Source organism: Panthera leo, chromosome B3, assembly GCF_018350215.1.
Source record: "Panthera leo isolate Ple1 chromosome B3, P.leo_Ple1_pat1.1, whole genome shotgun sequence".
In the NCBI taxonomy this organism is placed as follows: domain Eukaryota; kingdom Metazoa; phylum Chordata; class Mammalia; order Carnivora; family Felidae; genus Panthera; species Panthera leo.
In genome coordinates, this window is record NC_056684.1 from 72,876,723 (window position 1) to 72,893,162 (window position 16,440).

Consider the following 16,440-nt stretch of genomic DNA (forward strand, 5'->3'; position numbering starts at 1 on the left):
TTCTTCAAAGTCATTCAGTGAGGCAGGATGTGGCTGTGAGCAGAACCATGTTATCAAGAGCACCAGCCCAAAGTTCCTTCTAGAACATACAGCATCCCCAAAACAAGGACAAGGTGGTGATTTGATTTCAGCTAGACTGGACTTCGGGATTGTCCAATAGTTAGCATATAAATGAGCCACCCTCTGATCTACTTTGGTGGTCAAAAAAAAAAAAAAAAAAAAATCCTAGCTTATCACAGGATCTTGAATTTCTCCTACCAAAAGGAGCCTCCAGAAAAAAATTAATGGCAAGAGCCACATGGGGATTGTGGCCGTTTTCAGCGGGGGGGGGGGGGGGGGGGGGGGGGGGGCGGGGAGGGGCTCATATTGTGGATTATAGTTCTCTGGAGCTTTTGCATACAGCACTTCATTTAAGTCCAAAACAGCCCTGAGGGAGTCCTCCAGAAGACTGCTACACACACTCAGTCGTGGGCAGCACGGAGACCCAGGAGGCTGAGACATTTGCCCAAAGCCTTTGGCTCCCTCACCCGTGTTCTGTACATTCCTCTCTCTAGTGACTGCTCTTCACCCACCTGTTTTGAAGCCCAGATAAACTGCTGCCAGAGCACCTACTGATAAAGCTGCCAGGGAGAGCCCTAAAAGCGCAGCAGCACATGTGAGCTCTATTATTACCCAGCTCTCTGACCTTGGGAATGAAGTTCCCTCCCTTCTCTGCGCTCTAGTGTTTTCCGTATAAAATCATAGCCTGGGCTTCTACTCTCTTCAAGGTTACATCTCATAATGAATAGTTGTTTTAAGGCAAAGAATTCAACGGAAAAAAAAAAAAAAGGAAAGAGGGACGAGTTCCCAGGGCTCAGGGTGTATCTATTTTGACATCACACAGTTGGATTCTCCTGGAGATGATTATCTTCCTTGGAGACACCCATGAGCTCCAAACCCAGGGACTTGATGCTGGGGTTCTAGGGATCACCAACAGCTTTTTCGGAGTATCTCAATGCTCCTCCGTGAAAGAAAAATGTTCTCCAAATAAGTGAAATGGCAGTGTCAAAGAGCATTCAAGAAAAATAAGGTGGCTGTACAAGAAGAAGCAGGGAAAAGGTGAACTGGGGGGAAATTTTTGAAGTAAGTAACTTTGTGTCTACTTTGAATCTTAAAAGGAAAACAGACCAATTCACAATAATGGATAAATGATGGAGACTAAAATAAAAACACTCCCGAATGGTACCTTGGCCATTCTGGTATCTTCACAGTCCTCAGAGTACATACGCGACAGGCCCCCATATCAGGCGTGAGTGACCTGGGCACTGGGGACATGAAGATGAGAATTCCCCAGACATACCTCTCCCACTCTCCCACCGCAACGGCCCACTGAGTCAGAAGGGAGGTGCTCTGCTTCATATGAAGCCAGGGTGCTCTCCTGGATGTGAGCTGCCCTTGTATTATTCAGCAGACATGTCAGGGCACCTCCAAAGGCCAGGCTGGAACACAAAATAGCCGGGAAGAAGGATCCCAGGGAGCTATACCAGGCTGTGCTGGGGGTTTATGTTCAGACCTCCTGGGCACCTGCGACACTGTGGGGATAGATGGCGCAGTAGTATGTGGCACTGTCTTCAGGCTCCACCGAGATCACCAAGTGGAAGGTTTTCTGGGACTGACTGTGCCACACCCAAAAACGACCCTGAGTAAAATCTGCATCTTTGGATCGAGTGTTATCCCTGTAGAGGATAAACTGAAAGGAACGATCTGGCCTTATTCGGTACCAGTATAAATCCGGGTTTGAGTATGTTGTGTGATAAGTGCAGAACAGTGTCACCTTACTGCCGCTTGCCACTGTCTGGTATGGGGGGCTCTGGGTCACTTGGTCACACAGCACGCCTCGGTCTGTGAAGAGATAAAAGTAGAAAACGGTCAAGTTCCGCACCCCATAGGCACTGGGTCCCACACAGGCCCTCCCAGAGGGAACTCAATGGGCAGAGGCAGGAGAAGGACACAGAGATGAAAGTCAAAGGTGGAGAATGACTGGAAAACCAGGCGCAGAGAGAAACAGGCCAAGCGTTTAAAGTCAGAGAAAGGAAAACGGGGTGGTAGGACAAAGGGAATGTACACGAGTGAGTGTACCCACAGAGAAGCAAAAGGCTAACGCCCACAAGGAGAGTCATCTTCCTATCAGGGCTGGAGAATAAAATGGGGTTCCTGAGGTCTCTAAGACTATCTTGGGGCCTCTGACAGGAGGAAGTGGGAGGGAATTGGAGCAGGCAGGCAGCCCTGACAGTCATGTGGCTGAATGAGCTGTAACTCTAGGAGGCAAATGCTTCCAGCCAAGAAATTATTGTTGTTATTGTTATTTTGGTCCTCAATCCATCTTGAACTAATCCTTTTGTAAAACACAATGAAGATGAATTACTTTAAAAAAAAAATAAATAAAGAGAGAGAGAAATAGAAACTGCAAGCCCAATGACCCAATTGCTGTACAAGAGGCTTACCCTCCATTCCCGGATCCTTGGACCACACACAGACCGGTGTCCAGCCCAAGGTCAGCTGCACTCATACTCAATAAATGGCATAAAGGAATGAGTACCCTTGACTCGTCTCTTACTCCTCCATGTAAAGAGGGAGGGAAGAGGGTTGAACAAGATGGATTCTAAAATCTCTCCTAGCCTTGAATTCTAGAAATCTTCTATTTCTAATGCTCGGGGCATACCTTGCCCTTGAGAGTGCTTGCTGCATATCATAGAGTGTGACTTTCCATCTCTCAGTAGGCCCTTTGCAGCACACGCTTGGCTCCAGCTGGAAAATTCTCCCCCGCAGCAGAACTTTCCATGGGGAATACTGCTGTGAGTGGGTTACAAGCTTGCTGGGGTAGTGCTCGGTGTGGCCACTGGAGCCATCGTGGCTGGAGCCCCTGGGACCGGCCCTTCCAGTCACATGCAAGACAAATACCATTTTGTGTGTAAGCCAGGAACATGGCAACAGCAGGGTGTATGGCTCTGAGAAAGAGGAGACTGAGTACCTCACTCCCCCAAACCCAGGAGTGTCTGTAGGAGTTCCTTTTTTCCCTTCCCTACATCAAACTCATCGGTTCATTCTGCCATGAAATAAATGTCCACCCTGTCTATCTCCACCACCAGCAGCTCCTGCAAACACTACTATCTCTTGTCAGAACCACTGCAGTAACCCCCTCACTGTCCTCTTACTTCTGTTCTTGTTCCTGGACAATCCCTTCCCCAGATCTTTATGTAATATAAATCAGATTATGGCAGCTGGACCTCCTTTCCTGGGCCTGTAATACCCTGCAAATGGTCTGGCAGCTGCCTCCTGTCCCACCTCAGCCCCTGTCCCACCTCAGCCCCCTGACACACACACACACACACACACACACACACACACACACACACCATAATGCCAGTTCCATGAAGGCAAAGACCTTGTTTATCTGTTCATGGATATACCCCCAGCGCCTAGGGTTGTGGCTGCTACATAATTGACAATCCATAAATATTTGTGGAATAAAGGAATGCAACTTTCTTCACTCAAAAACTCACCATTGACATGGCTAAGTTTGCTGGATTTGGCAAGTAAAAATACAGGACACCCAGTTAAGTTCATACTTCAAAAGAACAGCAAAAAAATTTTAGTAATATTTGGAGTGCATTTACACTGAAAAAAAAAGTATACATTGTTTATCTGAAATTCAAATTTCACTGGGAATCCTGTGTTTTATCGTAGGCGACTGTAGGCATGGAGAATACCAAAAGTGAACACCAGGCCGTGGAAGTCGGCCCATGAGCATCCCCAGGCCCCTGGACCTGGAAGAGGATGGTTCAGTGACCAGGCTACGGGGGCCTGCACTGCCGCCTGCTGGCGGGGGTCCCCTTCACAGGAACACAGCCCTCTGCTGGCAAAAGATTGTCTCAGAGCTTCCAGATTTTCAACATCCAGGAGCTCTGCCAGTCCCCACCCAGCTTCTGGTGTCTGTCCCTGCTCTAAAGGTGTCAGCAGCCTTGATATTTATAAGAGAGCTGAGTGTTCCCTTCCTAATTTAGGCAGTAGCAATTTTTTTAAGTTTTTTTTTATTTATTGAGAGAGACAGAGAGAGAGAGAACGAGTTGGGGGGGGGGGGGTGGAGAGAGTCCCAAGCAATCTCTGTGCTCCATGCTGAGCCGGATACAGGGTTCAATCTCACAACACCTGAGCCAAAATCAAGAGTCAGACGCTTAACCAATTGAGCCACCCAGGCGTCCCTAGGGAGTAATTTTGAAATTAAACTGCTCCTTCTCTTCTGACTGCACACCCTCAGTTACATGTGACCACACCAAGAACAAAGAAGGCTTCAGACACCCTCACACAGAGGGAGACACCCTCCCCCTTCACACAGAAAGTTCAGACACTGAGAACTCCTCAGGGTGACACAATCATGACTCTCCCCACCAGGGTGTACTTCCAACATTCCTTGAAAGGCATCCCTTCAGGAAGGGCACTTCTCAGAACAGCAGTGCAGTGTCATGACAAAGAATGAGGTTCTGCCATAGGAACAGAGTAGCATGGTGGTCACCAGGGGCTGGGGTGGCAGAAAAGGAAAGATGTTGGCCGAAGGGTACAAACAACCAGTTAGAAGACTAACAAGTTCTGAGAATTTAATGTTCAGCATAGTGATTATAGTTGATAATATTGTAACATATACTCCAAAGTTGCTAAGGAAGTAGATCCTAAATATTCTTACCACAAAAAAGAAAGAAAGAAAGAAAGAAAGAAAGAAAGAAAAGAAAGAAAGAAAGAAAGAATTGGTGATTATGTCATCTGATACAGGTATCCAGCTAACGCTATGGTAGTAACCATTTTGCAATATATAAGCACACCAAATCAAAAGTGGCACACCTGAAACTTACACAATGTTATGTCATTTATATCTCAACAAAGCTGGAAAAAAAATTAGTGTTTATTTACTCTTGAGAGAGAGGGAGAGTATGAGCAGGAGAGGGGCAGAGAGAGAGAGAGCGTGTGAAAGAGAGAATCCAAACAGGCTCCACGCTGACAGCAGAGAGCCCGACGTGGGGCTTGAACTCACAAACCATGAGATTATGACCTGAGCCAAAGTCAGACACTTAGCTGACTGAGCCACCTGGGAGCCCCCAAAATTTTTTCATTTTTAATGAGAAAAAGAAAAATGGGGCTCTGGAGCCAGATGCCTAGGTTCATATCAGCTCTAGCATTTATTTGCTGTATGACCTTAAGCATGACCTGACTATCCCAAGCCTCAATTTCTCCATCTGTAAAACAGAGATAACAATAATAACTTTTTCACAGCTCCGCTGGAAAATTAAATGAAATAACATACACAAGACACAAGCAAATGATCTGGGAATATTAGTGTTTGCTGTTGCTCTTAGAATTTTTACTAAATAGACTAATGAATATAGTCCTGAGAGTTTTATTCCCATCACAGATATTTAGAGAAAAGATCTAAAAATATAAAGTTGTGGGGCACCTGGGTGCGTCAGTCGGTTAAGCACCCAACACTTGGTTTTGGCTCAGGTCATGATCTCACAGTTTCATGAGTTCAATCCCCAGGTCAGGCTCTGCACTGGCAGCACAGAGCCTGCTTGGGATTCTCTGTCTCCTCTCTTTCTCTGCCCCTCTCCCACTCGCACTCTCTCTGATTCTCTCAAAATATTTAAATAAACTTTAAAAAAATAAAAATATACAGTTGCAAAATCTGGCAAAAGACATGTTGTACCAATTAATGCCCCCAAAAAAAGTCAAAAAGTGACCCACATATGTAATTTTCTGTCAATTCTGCAAGGCTGTCATAGAGCGCTGCACTCTCCTGACACCTGAGCCAGCTGTGCTCTTCCCAAATCCCTAAGAGCAGTGGAAGCATGAGAAATGGGCCTCCTTACCCTGCTCATATGGTTTCCAAAAATTGCAACAGGCTTATTCATGAGAGACCACAGTGTGCAACCGGGTACAATCAAGTGACCCTCAAAGTTTCAGGATACAAGAGACTCTCAAGATCTAATGAGCTATTACAGACTTATTGCCCTTGAATTTCTCTTTTGCATCCCCCTTAAACCTTATTGATACCTGCAGAGTAACTTCCCAAGGCACTGAGTGCCCTGGACTGCCTTTCATTAGCCTGAAACCACCACTCAAGAGGGGCCCTCAGACCTGGTGGGGTCGCTAAACAAGGCCATTCTTGTCCCACGGCTTGGCTCTTGGTCACTGCTATCACTCAGAAAAGACTTTTCTCCCAGTTTCCTCTGAGGTGGGCAGCTTTGTTTTTGACCTTGCAGCGCCCTCTACTGCTCTAATTAGCCCATCTCCATAAACAGGTTATATGGGATGTTGACAGAAAACAGGTCAGGGGAGGAAAATATTCTTTGTTCATAACTTAAGTCAAAGTTGCCGCTTCTGTTCCCACTCCCCTTTCAACCCTGACACCTGCAGCTGCTTCTCTGTTGGCCTATTCTCCCCAGTCACTCAAAGAGGCCTATCTTTAAGGATGTAAGTTAGCACCCTAAAAGGGTAGGTGGACATTTTCCTGTCAACAAAAAGCCTAATGCAGCTGTGGAGGACATGGGGAAATTTCCTTGGGTGGATATGGACAAATGTACCTCTTTTTGTGAAAGAATAGAAACGTGATAAAAAGGAAAAGCTTAGAAGCATCTGAATGTGTGGTAATGTGAGTTGAATGGACTAAAAAGGGGTTTTTCCATCTCTCTTCCTGTGCTACATTCCATTCCAAGACCCCAGATCTGATGGATAAGAAGCATGCCAAGCAGAGCCTGAGGTCCTACAGATGTCTTTCACCCCCAGGCAGGGGGAGCCCCCCCCCCCAGAACTTCTTTTTGGGGAAGGATCTTGCTGAAGGCCCTTTGGGCAAGAACAGGTATGAAGAACCCCATCATCATTTGTTGCCTGAAGCCAGGTGTGAAGAAGAAGTGAAACTCTATAGTGTTGCTATCGCCATGTCTGGAGCAGCCTGTGGAAAGAACAGTCTTGGTCTAACCAGGTCAGTGACACCTTTTGTGATGGGCTGTGTGGGACCTGACTCTTGACAACCAGAATTCTCAAGCCTTCTATAGGGTCTTCTCTCCAATTACTCCCTAGGGTGAGGAGGACAAATTTTATCTCATTGGCCATTGGTGGTGGCTCTCTGAAGCACACTGTTAAGCAGGATGGTGAGGCCACATGCAGACTCAGAGCGAAAGAGTGATGTGTCTATTAGCAATATCTGCCATGGGAACAGGAGCAGGGGGTAACGCCACACGGTTCTGTATTTGCCACTCTGCTCTAGATGTCATTCCTGTAATGAGTCCTGCGGAGAAAGAATAATCAGAGCCAACTTTCTGTTGGATTAGCCTTTTGGTAAAGGGCAAGTTTTTAAATCTCTGTCTTTTGTTTGGCTTCCCTGAGATCTCATGGACCATTTCTCCCACTATTAGTTGCTGTTGCCTGCAGCCTAAGAAATAAAATTTAAAAAATTAATGAATTAAGATATTCTCTATCTCTTTTGAAATCATAAACTATGTGCCAAAATAAAACACCTTCTTGTTTAACAGGGATAACCATATCTGGGCTTGTCATAGAGCCATGAGGGACAGAGATTACCTAGGGAAGACCCTAATTCTCCCGAATCACAGGAAGGGAGGAGCAGAGGCAGGACTGGGACTCAGGAGTCCTGAGTTTCAGCCTAGATTTGCTTCTACCTACTTACATGACCTTGAGCAAATTTACCTCTCTGGGCTTCAGCTTCCTCATCTTTAAAATGAGGGCAGTTGGCCCAGGTGGTCGCTAAGTTCCCATCCGGGTCTCACATTCTAGGATGCTAATGTATGAAGCTACAAAGCTGACCTAGGAGAGCTATTATTCATTTCCCTGTGCAGGTTGCTTGAGCCCCTTGCTGCCCAGCAAGGGGAAAAAGCAAAGCATGCTTCTTCACTGGGGGGGTAGCATAATTTCTGAATTCAATATGTGTGACTCATCAGAGCCTGGAGGTGCAGACCCAGTTGCCAACTTGGAATCCAGTTATTATTGCATCTGGGAGAGAGAAAGTGCTGAAAACAGCCTTTGGAAGAAACATCAATTTGGCAAAAAAAAAAAAAAAAAAAAAAAAAAAAGGAAGAAGAAGGCAGCTCTGCATTGTGTGATAGCATTTTGATATCTTATTTATCATCTTCATCCCTGAAATCTCCTCTGCCCCTTCCTGTCTCTGCTCTGAAAGAAGGAAGGAGAGCAGACCTTCCCTGGGGAAGATGGGGCACCTGGGGAGGGGGGAGACAGATGGGTGTCTCAGGCTAGCAGGGAAACAGAACAAAGTTGACGCCACATGCCTTTCAACTATGCTGACGCTTTTGGTTTTTGTAAAGGTGCTCACTCCTGTGGGAACAGGGTTAATAGGAAACTGACATTTAGAACCAAGACTAAAAGAATCGTGAAACTCAGCAAGTAATACCTGGCAGAATTAATTTTTTTTCTCATCTGGAAATTGTCAGAGAGATGGTCAAGTGTTCCTCGAGGGATAGAAACAAAAGATGAATGTTGAATACAATTCAATTTAACAAACATTTATTAAGTGCCTACATTTTTTCCCGGGGATCATCTGGGCCAGTTTCTGAGATGATGTGATCAATGCCCTAATGGAGGACGGGGTTTTATCAATGGATCAGAGACTGGGTGAACAACAACAACAGATTTACCTTTGAGACCCAGACATGGTTAAATGTCTGAGTAAGTAGCTGAGCTTCAGAAGAAAAAAAAAAAATGTTCACAACAGCATGGAAATCTAAAACACAAGGTAATAAAAAATGTTATTTAATGATCGGTTTTAGCATGTATTTCATTATTTTGTAAGGCAGGTTCACTTTCCCAGTTTAAGTTATCTTGAGCTGATCGATAAAGTCTATGAGAGGAAAGCTTTTCAAGAATTACACATTTCTGAAATCAGGCTCCCAGAAATCAACATAGGAGAAGTGGTGCTTTTTTGTCTTTCCAACAATGAAAAAAGGGATCCCTTGTATTCTTGAGGCCTTGTGATTCTTGAGGGATCTCCTTCCCTGCTGCAGGCCAGAACCAGCCGGGAACCACCAGGCAGTTATGGTTCTTCTAGATCTGGATGACAGGGCAGGCAGCAAGGAACAGCCTCCTGGGTGTTCAGGATGGGGGTGGGGGTGTCCCAGCTGCCTGTGAAACCAGGGAAGAACTTTGGGCCATCCTAACATGCTCAGCCCTGCTGTCCTCACAGCCTGAGTCCTGGGCTGCATTAGTAGCACAGGACAGTCCTCAGTGACCTCACTAGTGATGCTGGCCCCGTATCGTGGCCCTAATTACACTGGAGACGGGTCTGAGAACTGGAAGTGGCATCCCAGCACTAGGAGGAACTTCTGTTAAGGGCCTAGGCACTGTGTGAAGACACTAAGAAGCCCCACTTTGGGAAGGGGTTTCAGTTCATTGTCAGCTGGGGTAAGTACCTCCATTTCAGACCCAGTATTAGCATCAAACCCCCTCGGTCCCCAACACCGGGTAATCAGGGAGCTGAAACTCTCGGCCAGATGATGAATTCCCTTATCCTGTGGGAAAAGGCTGTAAAGATCAAACCACCTTTCCTGTGGGTAAGCAGGAGCCTGTAGTTTATGTAAAGGCATCAGCTCCTGTGGGAAGGAAGGATACAGGAAATTTACATTTGGAACAGGTACTCAAGTGATCATGAAATTGAGTAAGTACTAGCTTTAAACCAAAGATGTCGGTTTATTTGGTTTGGTTTCTGAATTATCTGGAAGCTCCGAAGAAAGAACACTTCTCCCCTGAGGATTCGGTTCCAAACTTCTGCCTTCAAACTTCTGAAAAGATTAAATGTTAAGGCAGATGGTAGGCTTGGAAAACTCTATTTCCCTATGTAATAAGTAGATACCTATCATGCTTATTTATTTTGTTTAGCAAATGGAGAGGAAGACTGGACACTCTTGGGGTGGGGGTGGGGGATTGCACAGCATTTTTAGGTAAATCCAGAGAATGAAATCAAAAACTATTAGCTCAGAAAGTCCTTAAAGACCACCTAACTCACTTCTTTAATGTTGCAAATGAGGACAGTGAAACTCAGAGAGGTTGTAAACTTGCTCAAGGTCACACAGCTGAGCCTGGTCCAGGGCAAAGCCAAGACAGCTCAAAGCTCTGACCAGGCCAGACCCAGCAGAGAAAAAACATGATCTTTGGCCATAGCAGCTCCGTTTGCACCCCAAACATTCTTTATCCAAGACTTAATGGACATAAAACAGAACTCCAAGTTTCCAAAGGGAGATAAAATCATTGCATGGCTGTTGGAGGTGAAGTAGGAACAATAGCTGAACTTGACATTTGGAGAAAGGCTCAGCCATCTGCAGACTAGGGCAGGGATAGAAAAAGTCAAAATGAAAATGCTGGTCTTGTCTTCAGACAATGACTATGACCATCAAACACTACCTAAAAATACTGCAGAGCTAATTTCTTTCCCAGTGGGAGTTTACATTCTACGATAGATTGCACCCAGCAACACAATTGCTTTGGGCCACAGAATATGTATACAGAGTTGGTTTTCTAAACCTTCTGGTGTCTTAAAGTGGCAATCGTATCTCTGGTAATATTCCTGAGCCCAGAAGCCCTGAGTTACCAGAAAGAAAGACACCATCACCCAACCCTGTCTTGGAGGCATGGAAGTTGAAGAAATTAATTAGACGTTAGTTCTGGGGAAACTCTGCAAAGCTGGAGTCATCAAGTTGATGCCACAGGTTTTCGCAAAGCCCCTCTGCACAGTGTTCAGCAAACCAGTGGTTCTAAGATGACATTTGAGAAGGGAGCCCAGCTCACAGTGAATCTTGGTGAGTCGAGGAGAGCATTGAATCCTCTTCTTGATTGAATGTGTTTTGAGATCTTTTTGACTCCAACTAATGAGGATGTGACTTATTGGCCCTTTTTTGCTCATTTTCAAGTCCTGCCTGGCTAGAGGCTGCCCTCTCCACATCCCCTGGAATGGTCCAACCGTGAAGGTGCGCCTATGCAGCCGGATACAGCTTTTACTAAATTGTCACAAAATCGCTTAACCCTTTCATCAAACTGCTTGGTGGCTCCTTTGTTGCCCTCCAAGCCCTGCTGGTCTGTCACTTAGAGGAAGACAGGTCATTTTTAGGTCACTGTGAAAGGAGGATGTTGACATGTGTTTGGCTTCTTGGGAGAAAGATAATGATGATTTATTAGTTACTTATTATGTGCTAGGCGATGTGCGGCATGCTTTCCACCCATTAGCACATTCGATCCTGATACTAGCTCTGTGGGTTAGGTGCTATTATTACCCTCACTTTCTAGAAAAGAACTTTTTATATTTTTATATCTTTCTTGATGTTTATTTATTTATTTTGAGAGAGAGAGACAGAGGGGCAGACAGAGAAGGAGAGAGAATCCCAAGCAGGCTCCACACCATCAGCACAGAGCCCAACGCAAGACTCAACCCCACAACCATGGGATCATGACCTGAGCTGAAATCAAGAGTCAGACACTTAACCGACTGAGCCACCCAGGTGCCCCTATATTTTTATATCTTAAATTTTTCTAGAAACACATAAAGGTTTAATAGCTTGCTTAACTTGATTCTGTGAGAAAGAGGGCCTAAAATTTCATTCTTGACACTCAGATTCCAGAGCTAAATATTTGCCAGCTGGGACTATGTCTGGAGGGAAAAGTCACAGATATCTGGTCTCCTAAATTACTAAAATAATCCCTGAGGAAATGTGCTCTCAGCAAGTAAAGCCAGGGATTGATCAGCAGACCCACTTACGTGTCCTAATCTGTACAACAACATCTTCCAGTGGTTATTATTCTCCCCACTTTGCAGATAGGGAAGCCAAGGCACAGCAAGCTAAAGAACTTGCCCTGACCCCCAACCCAGAGCTATTTCAAATTAACTGCAACTGTCCACCAGCTAGATTCAGTAATTAATTAATGATGAACAGTCTAACTGGCTGTTAGGTAAAGAGTGATTAAATTTTTCCATAGTTCCTCTCCCTTTTCAGGAATAACCATACAATTGTATAATTGCACCACATTGTGCTTCTGCCTTTGTGTCTCCCTTGGGAGGCTGGTTCCCAGCGCCTGGTGGAAGGGCCTTGGCAGTATTTGTAAAGCAGTCTGTGGGGGTGTTCCTCTGGGCGGATCAGAAAAACTCTTCTTCGGAAAAGAAATAAAACTGACAGCAAAGACATGTAAGTTTGAATAACTAATGTTTCCAAATTTCTCTCTGGAACTCTGATTCCTACATTTTCCATTCTGTTTTGTAACCTAAGTCCAAACCACAGCAGTCCGTTGATGGATTCCAATTCAAGCCACCGCTGATGTGTACCTACCTCGTGCAGGACTCTCTTGCTTGCCATCACGTGCTGTTGTATCTAATAGATGAGAATAATGGTGCTAGCAGGTCACTGAACTAAGTAAGGAGTCAGACTGTTAGAGAACTTAACTTATTAGAATTGGTGGAATTTTCCAGGAACAGAGAGAAAGTCAGTCAACTCCCGGAGCCTCTATTTTCTTCCTCTGTAAAATGGGGGAGGTAATCCCTACTCCTGTTTTACCAAAGCAGGCATTCTGGGAGGGGATGTCCACACACTGCCAGTAAAATGGCGGCAGCACGAGGAAAAGTCTAGGGGGTCTCTGGACTCTACCATGAGACCCTCATTCTAAAGAGCTGGCTTTATCAGGGGATTCTTGGATGACAAGTAAACATTTAAGCAGGTATCTTGGGGTGTATGGGCAACTGAGTTTTTGTAGAGTCTCGCGTCATTGTGTGATATGGAAAGCAATGAGAAGTTGACATTTGGAAAAGGAACAATTCTGAATGTGAGACCAGGTATGTTTTAAAGATGACTTATATCTAAACATAAGCCACTATTTAAAAATTCAGTGAACGATCACTGAATTACTCACCCAGTTCTTAGCATCTTTGGGGGCTTTGGTGACATGTGTCTTTCTGGCAAAAAAGATAATGAGGACAGCTGCTGATGGAGCCCCTTTAGGACCATTTTTTCAATACCTTGAAACACTTGGAAATGTTGAGCGTGTTTTTGTTATTGCTGGAGATGCATGTCCGACAGATGGAATGAGACTTAAAGTTTTAGTGTGTAGGGGCAGAAAGCATCTAGAAAGAAAGGAGCGGGGGACAGAAAGATACAGATTAAACTAAAATACCTAGCAATGGCAGGGGGTGTACAACACAACTTGATCCAAAGGACACAGTGAGATGTAGCCCTACTGATATAAACCCCACTGATACAACGAAAGGAACGACCTCTCTCATGTTATCTGCCTGGTCTTCCCAAGGCCTCTTTGTCTATGCAACTAGGGAAAAAAATCATACAGTCCCTGTAATTCTCAAAATTTTGGAGCCAAGCCATTTGGGTAAAGCCATGTAAGATTACCTGGTGTTGACATTGATGACAAGCTGATATTTAGGGAAAGGGTAAGATTGAAAGCAATATTCAAATTAGGCAGAAAGATCGTGAACTTCTGAAAACACATCTCAGGGCGTTGTCAAGCACTGTGTTTCTGACTGGGACATTTTCATCCTTGCCTTGGCTGAGCTCAGCATCAGAGAAGCCCCTTTTGATACCCACTCATCTCTGTGGCCCCTCGGGGAAAAAGTGGCCGCTACGCTTGGAAGTCTGAGAGAAGGGCTTCCCTAATCCAAATGTAATAATGGCCCTTCTCTCCACCCTGCAATACCCACAGGGATATTTTGGGTGTTGCCCACCATTCTCCAAACAAACCTAATTTCAATTAACTTGAATGTAGCTGAAATTTTGCTTCATGAGAGAGTCTCTGTTTGCAACAGAAACTCATTCCAGACAATTGGTTTAACTTTTGCTTATGATTCCTAAGAGATACCAGCTACCCAATGAGTAATGTAAAACAAAACCTCCACTTTCGTGGCCAAATCATCACCCATCTTAGAAAAACTAGAATCAGGATGTCCTAGTGAGCATTGTGTCAGCTCCAGATGACTTTCCTGAAGTCCACTATGCATCAAACAAATAAGATTTAAAAAAATAAAAAAAGTCAAAAAAGCATTTCCATGCTGACCCATGTGTCCAGCTGCTAACTAAAGTCCAAATATCAGGTGTTTCAGCAGCTATATCTCCAAACTCGTTTGGATATTTAGAACCCCCCAGATATTAGAAATGATCATCAGAAAAAAGCATATGCAATTCCATTTTTATTTATAATTCTCATCTCTCTCAGAGAACTGTTATAAATTTTCTCCCAAAGGTGTGATATTCATCCTACTCTTGGTTCCTTTATTTGTGACGTGCACAGAGATGAAATATTGGTTGAGATTCCAAAAACATCCATGAGATTTACCTTAAGCTTTGCCTGTCAGAGAGATTCTCAAAGCTAAAAAGATTGGAAATTGACATTTTGGAACTAGATTAAAAAGAAAATCCAAATTAATCCTGAAGAGCAATGCTCAGTAGATATGTTAGTCATAAGAACATCAACCCTGCAAGCCTCCCTGCTCCCAGCTTGGCTGGACTGCCCCTTTCCTAGGCTTGCTTGGAAAAGTCGTAATAACTGTCTTGGGGAGAGAGAAATGTCAACCTCCAGCCCTAAAAACTCCTTGTGAATTGGTTTATTTCAATAGAGTTTATCATTACACACAGTGTTCTGGAAGTAATGGAAAAGTACATTAGAAGCTCCTGCAAATGGAAATGAAATGTAAATTTAGATTGTAAATATATGACTGCAGTAAATAGACAGCAAGAAAAAAAAGATGAAGAGATTAGAAACTTGTCACATTTCTCTAACCCCAGAGGGGATGTTTCTATAAATAGTTTACCTAAAACCATTGAAGAGGAGTGAGGAGGAGGAGGAGGAGAACAGAGGCAAACAGATATTCTCCTAATCCTCTTCACTTTGCAAAATTGGAAATTGTTTTTCAATCAAACTTCCCCGAGCAGAGGAAAGAAACCCTATCTGTTGTCAGATTAAAGGGCATGTGGGTGGGTTTCTGCTAAAACCGATCTTGAGGAGGGATCCCTGCTCATGACAAGTACCAGCAATGTCCTGGTCAGGAGGAAGGGAATGAGCACAGAAATAAGTCCAAATAAGTGTGCGGGGGACAAGAAGGACTCACCGGGCAGGATTTCCCCTGGATTTCCTGTCTTGCCTCCTGACCTTTCCCGTCTCAGCCCAATGGATTAGGTCCCAGGCGAGCAGACCCTAGGATGCAAACCAGAAATTTTAAGGAGGAAGCCAGTTTAGCTTCACTCAGGAGACCTAGTATATTTAAAAATTCTTTTAATCCACCTGTTTTTTCGCAGGGAGCTCTGTAAAGGCAGAAGGAAAGGTTAAAAAGAAAAAAGTTAAAAGTCTATGAAGCACAAATAAAGATGTTAAATATTTGTCTGGCAAAGAGATTAAAAACCTGGTACATGTCTACAAAGGAGCCTGAAGGAGACTTTGTCAAGGAGCAAATAGGTAGCCCAAAAAAAGACACTGCCTTGAACTTGTCTAGTTTGTGAGATTTGGGCAACTGTCTACAGCAGCCGGGGTGCTAGGAAAGCAGATCAGGCATCCTCCTCAAGGGGGAGCGGGGGGGGGGGGGGGGGGGGGCCTCTGTGCAGTTTGTGTAAAGCCATTTGCTGTGGTGTGACATGGGGAGTAGCGGCCAAAAGGTGGTATTCGGGCAGGGAACCAGGCTGACCATCCACCCCGGTGAGTATGAAAGATGAGGCTACATGGGGCCCTCTCCTTCCTAGGCCACAGCTCATGAGCTCTCCTGGACAGGGGAGCCCCACACACTTGGCTTAGCCCATCATTGGGAATCAGACCAGGAATGACCAAAAAGCCCTGAAATATCTACCTTTGAACATGTCCCCATAAAAACTCCCTGACTCTCCTTCCCTTTGGCAATTAGTTTCTAGTAAACCAGAATCTAATGAGTCGATGTGAGCAATTGCAATAAAAAGCAGAGAAACAGCCCCAAAGTGCAATAAAGTAGAAACTATGTGAGTGTACCAGCCAGGGGGTAGACAATGAAGGAAGAAGGAAAGGAAATGGATTATCCAAACTAAGGCGGTGGCTTGGACAGAAAAAGAAAAGCAATAAAAAAAATTTAAAAATAAGCGATGCATATATTTATCGGGCCTCGTTGCCCTGTGGAAGCCTGGCTTCCGCCTGCAGCAGCCAACTTCTGGGCTTATAGTCAGTGCAGGGTTGAAGGATCAAGACCATATTGAGCCCCAGGGCCCTTCTGCAAAAGAGCTGTTCCTGTTCCTGTTTTTGTAAAGCCTCCCCTGACTGTGAGAAGGTAGCAGCAACTACAAACTCATATTTGGAAAAGGAACTCTCTTAACTGTGAATCCAAGTAAGTTTGAAGGGACTGGTAGAGCAAGGAGGTGCGGTGGGGAGTTCAAAATACTTCCT

The 16,440-nt window shown here is 44.7% G+C and overlaps 1 protein-coding gene and 1 gene segment (V, D, J or C); one reads left to right on the forward strand and one right to left on the reverse strand.

The window, feature by feature from the left end:
* LOC122222610 (M1-specific T cell receptor alpha chain-like) overlaps positions 1–16,440 on the forward strand; it is a 482,951-nt gene that overhangs the window by 397,635 nt on the left and 68,876 nt on the right. The window lies entirely within an intron of this gene.
* Positions 406–2,566, reverse strand: LOC122222307. The segment is given in 2 exon segments: positions 406–1,881; positions 2,123–2,566. Coding segments are annotated over 2 exon segments (489 nt in total).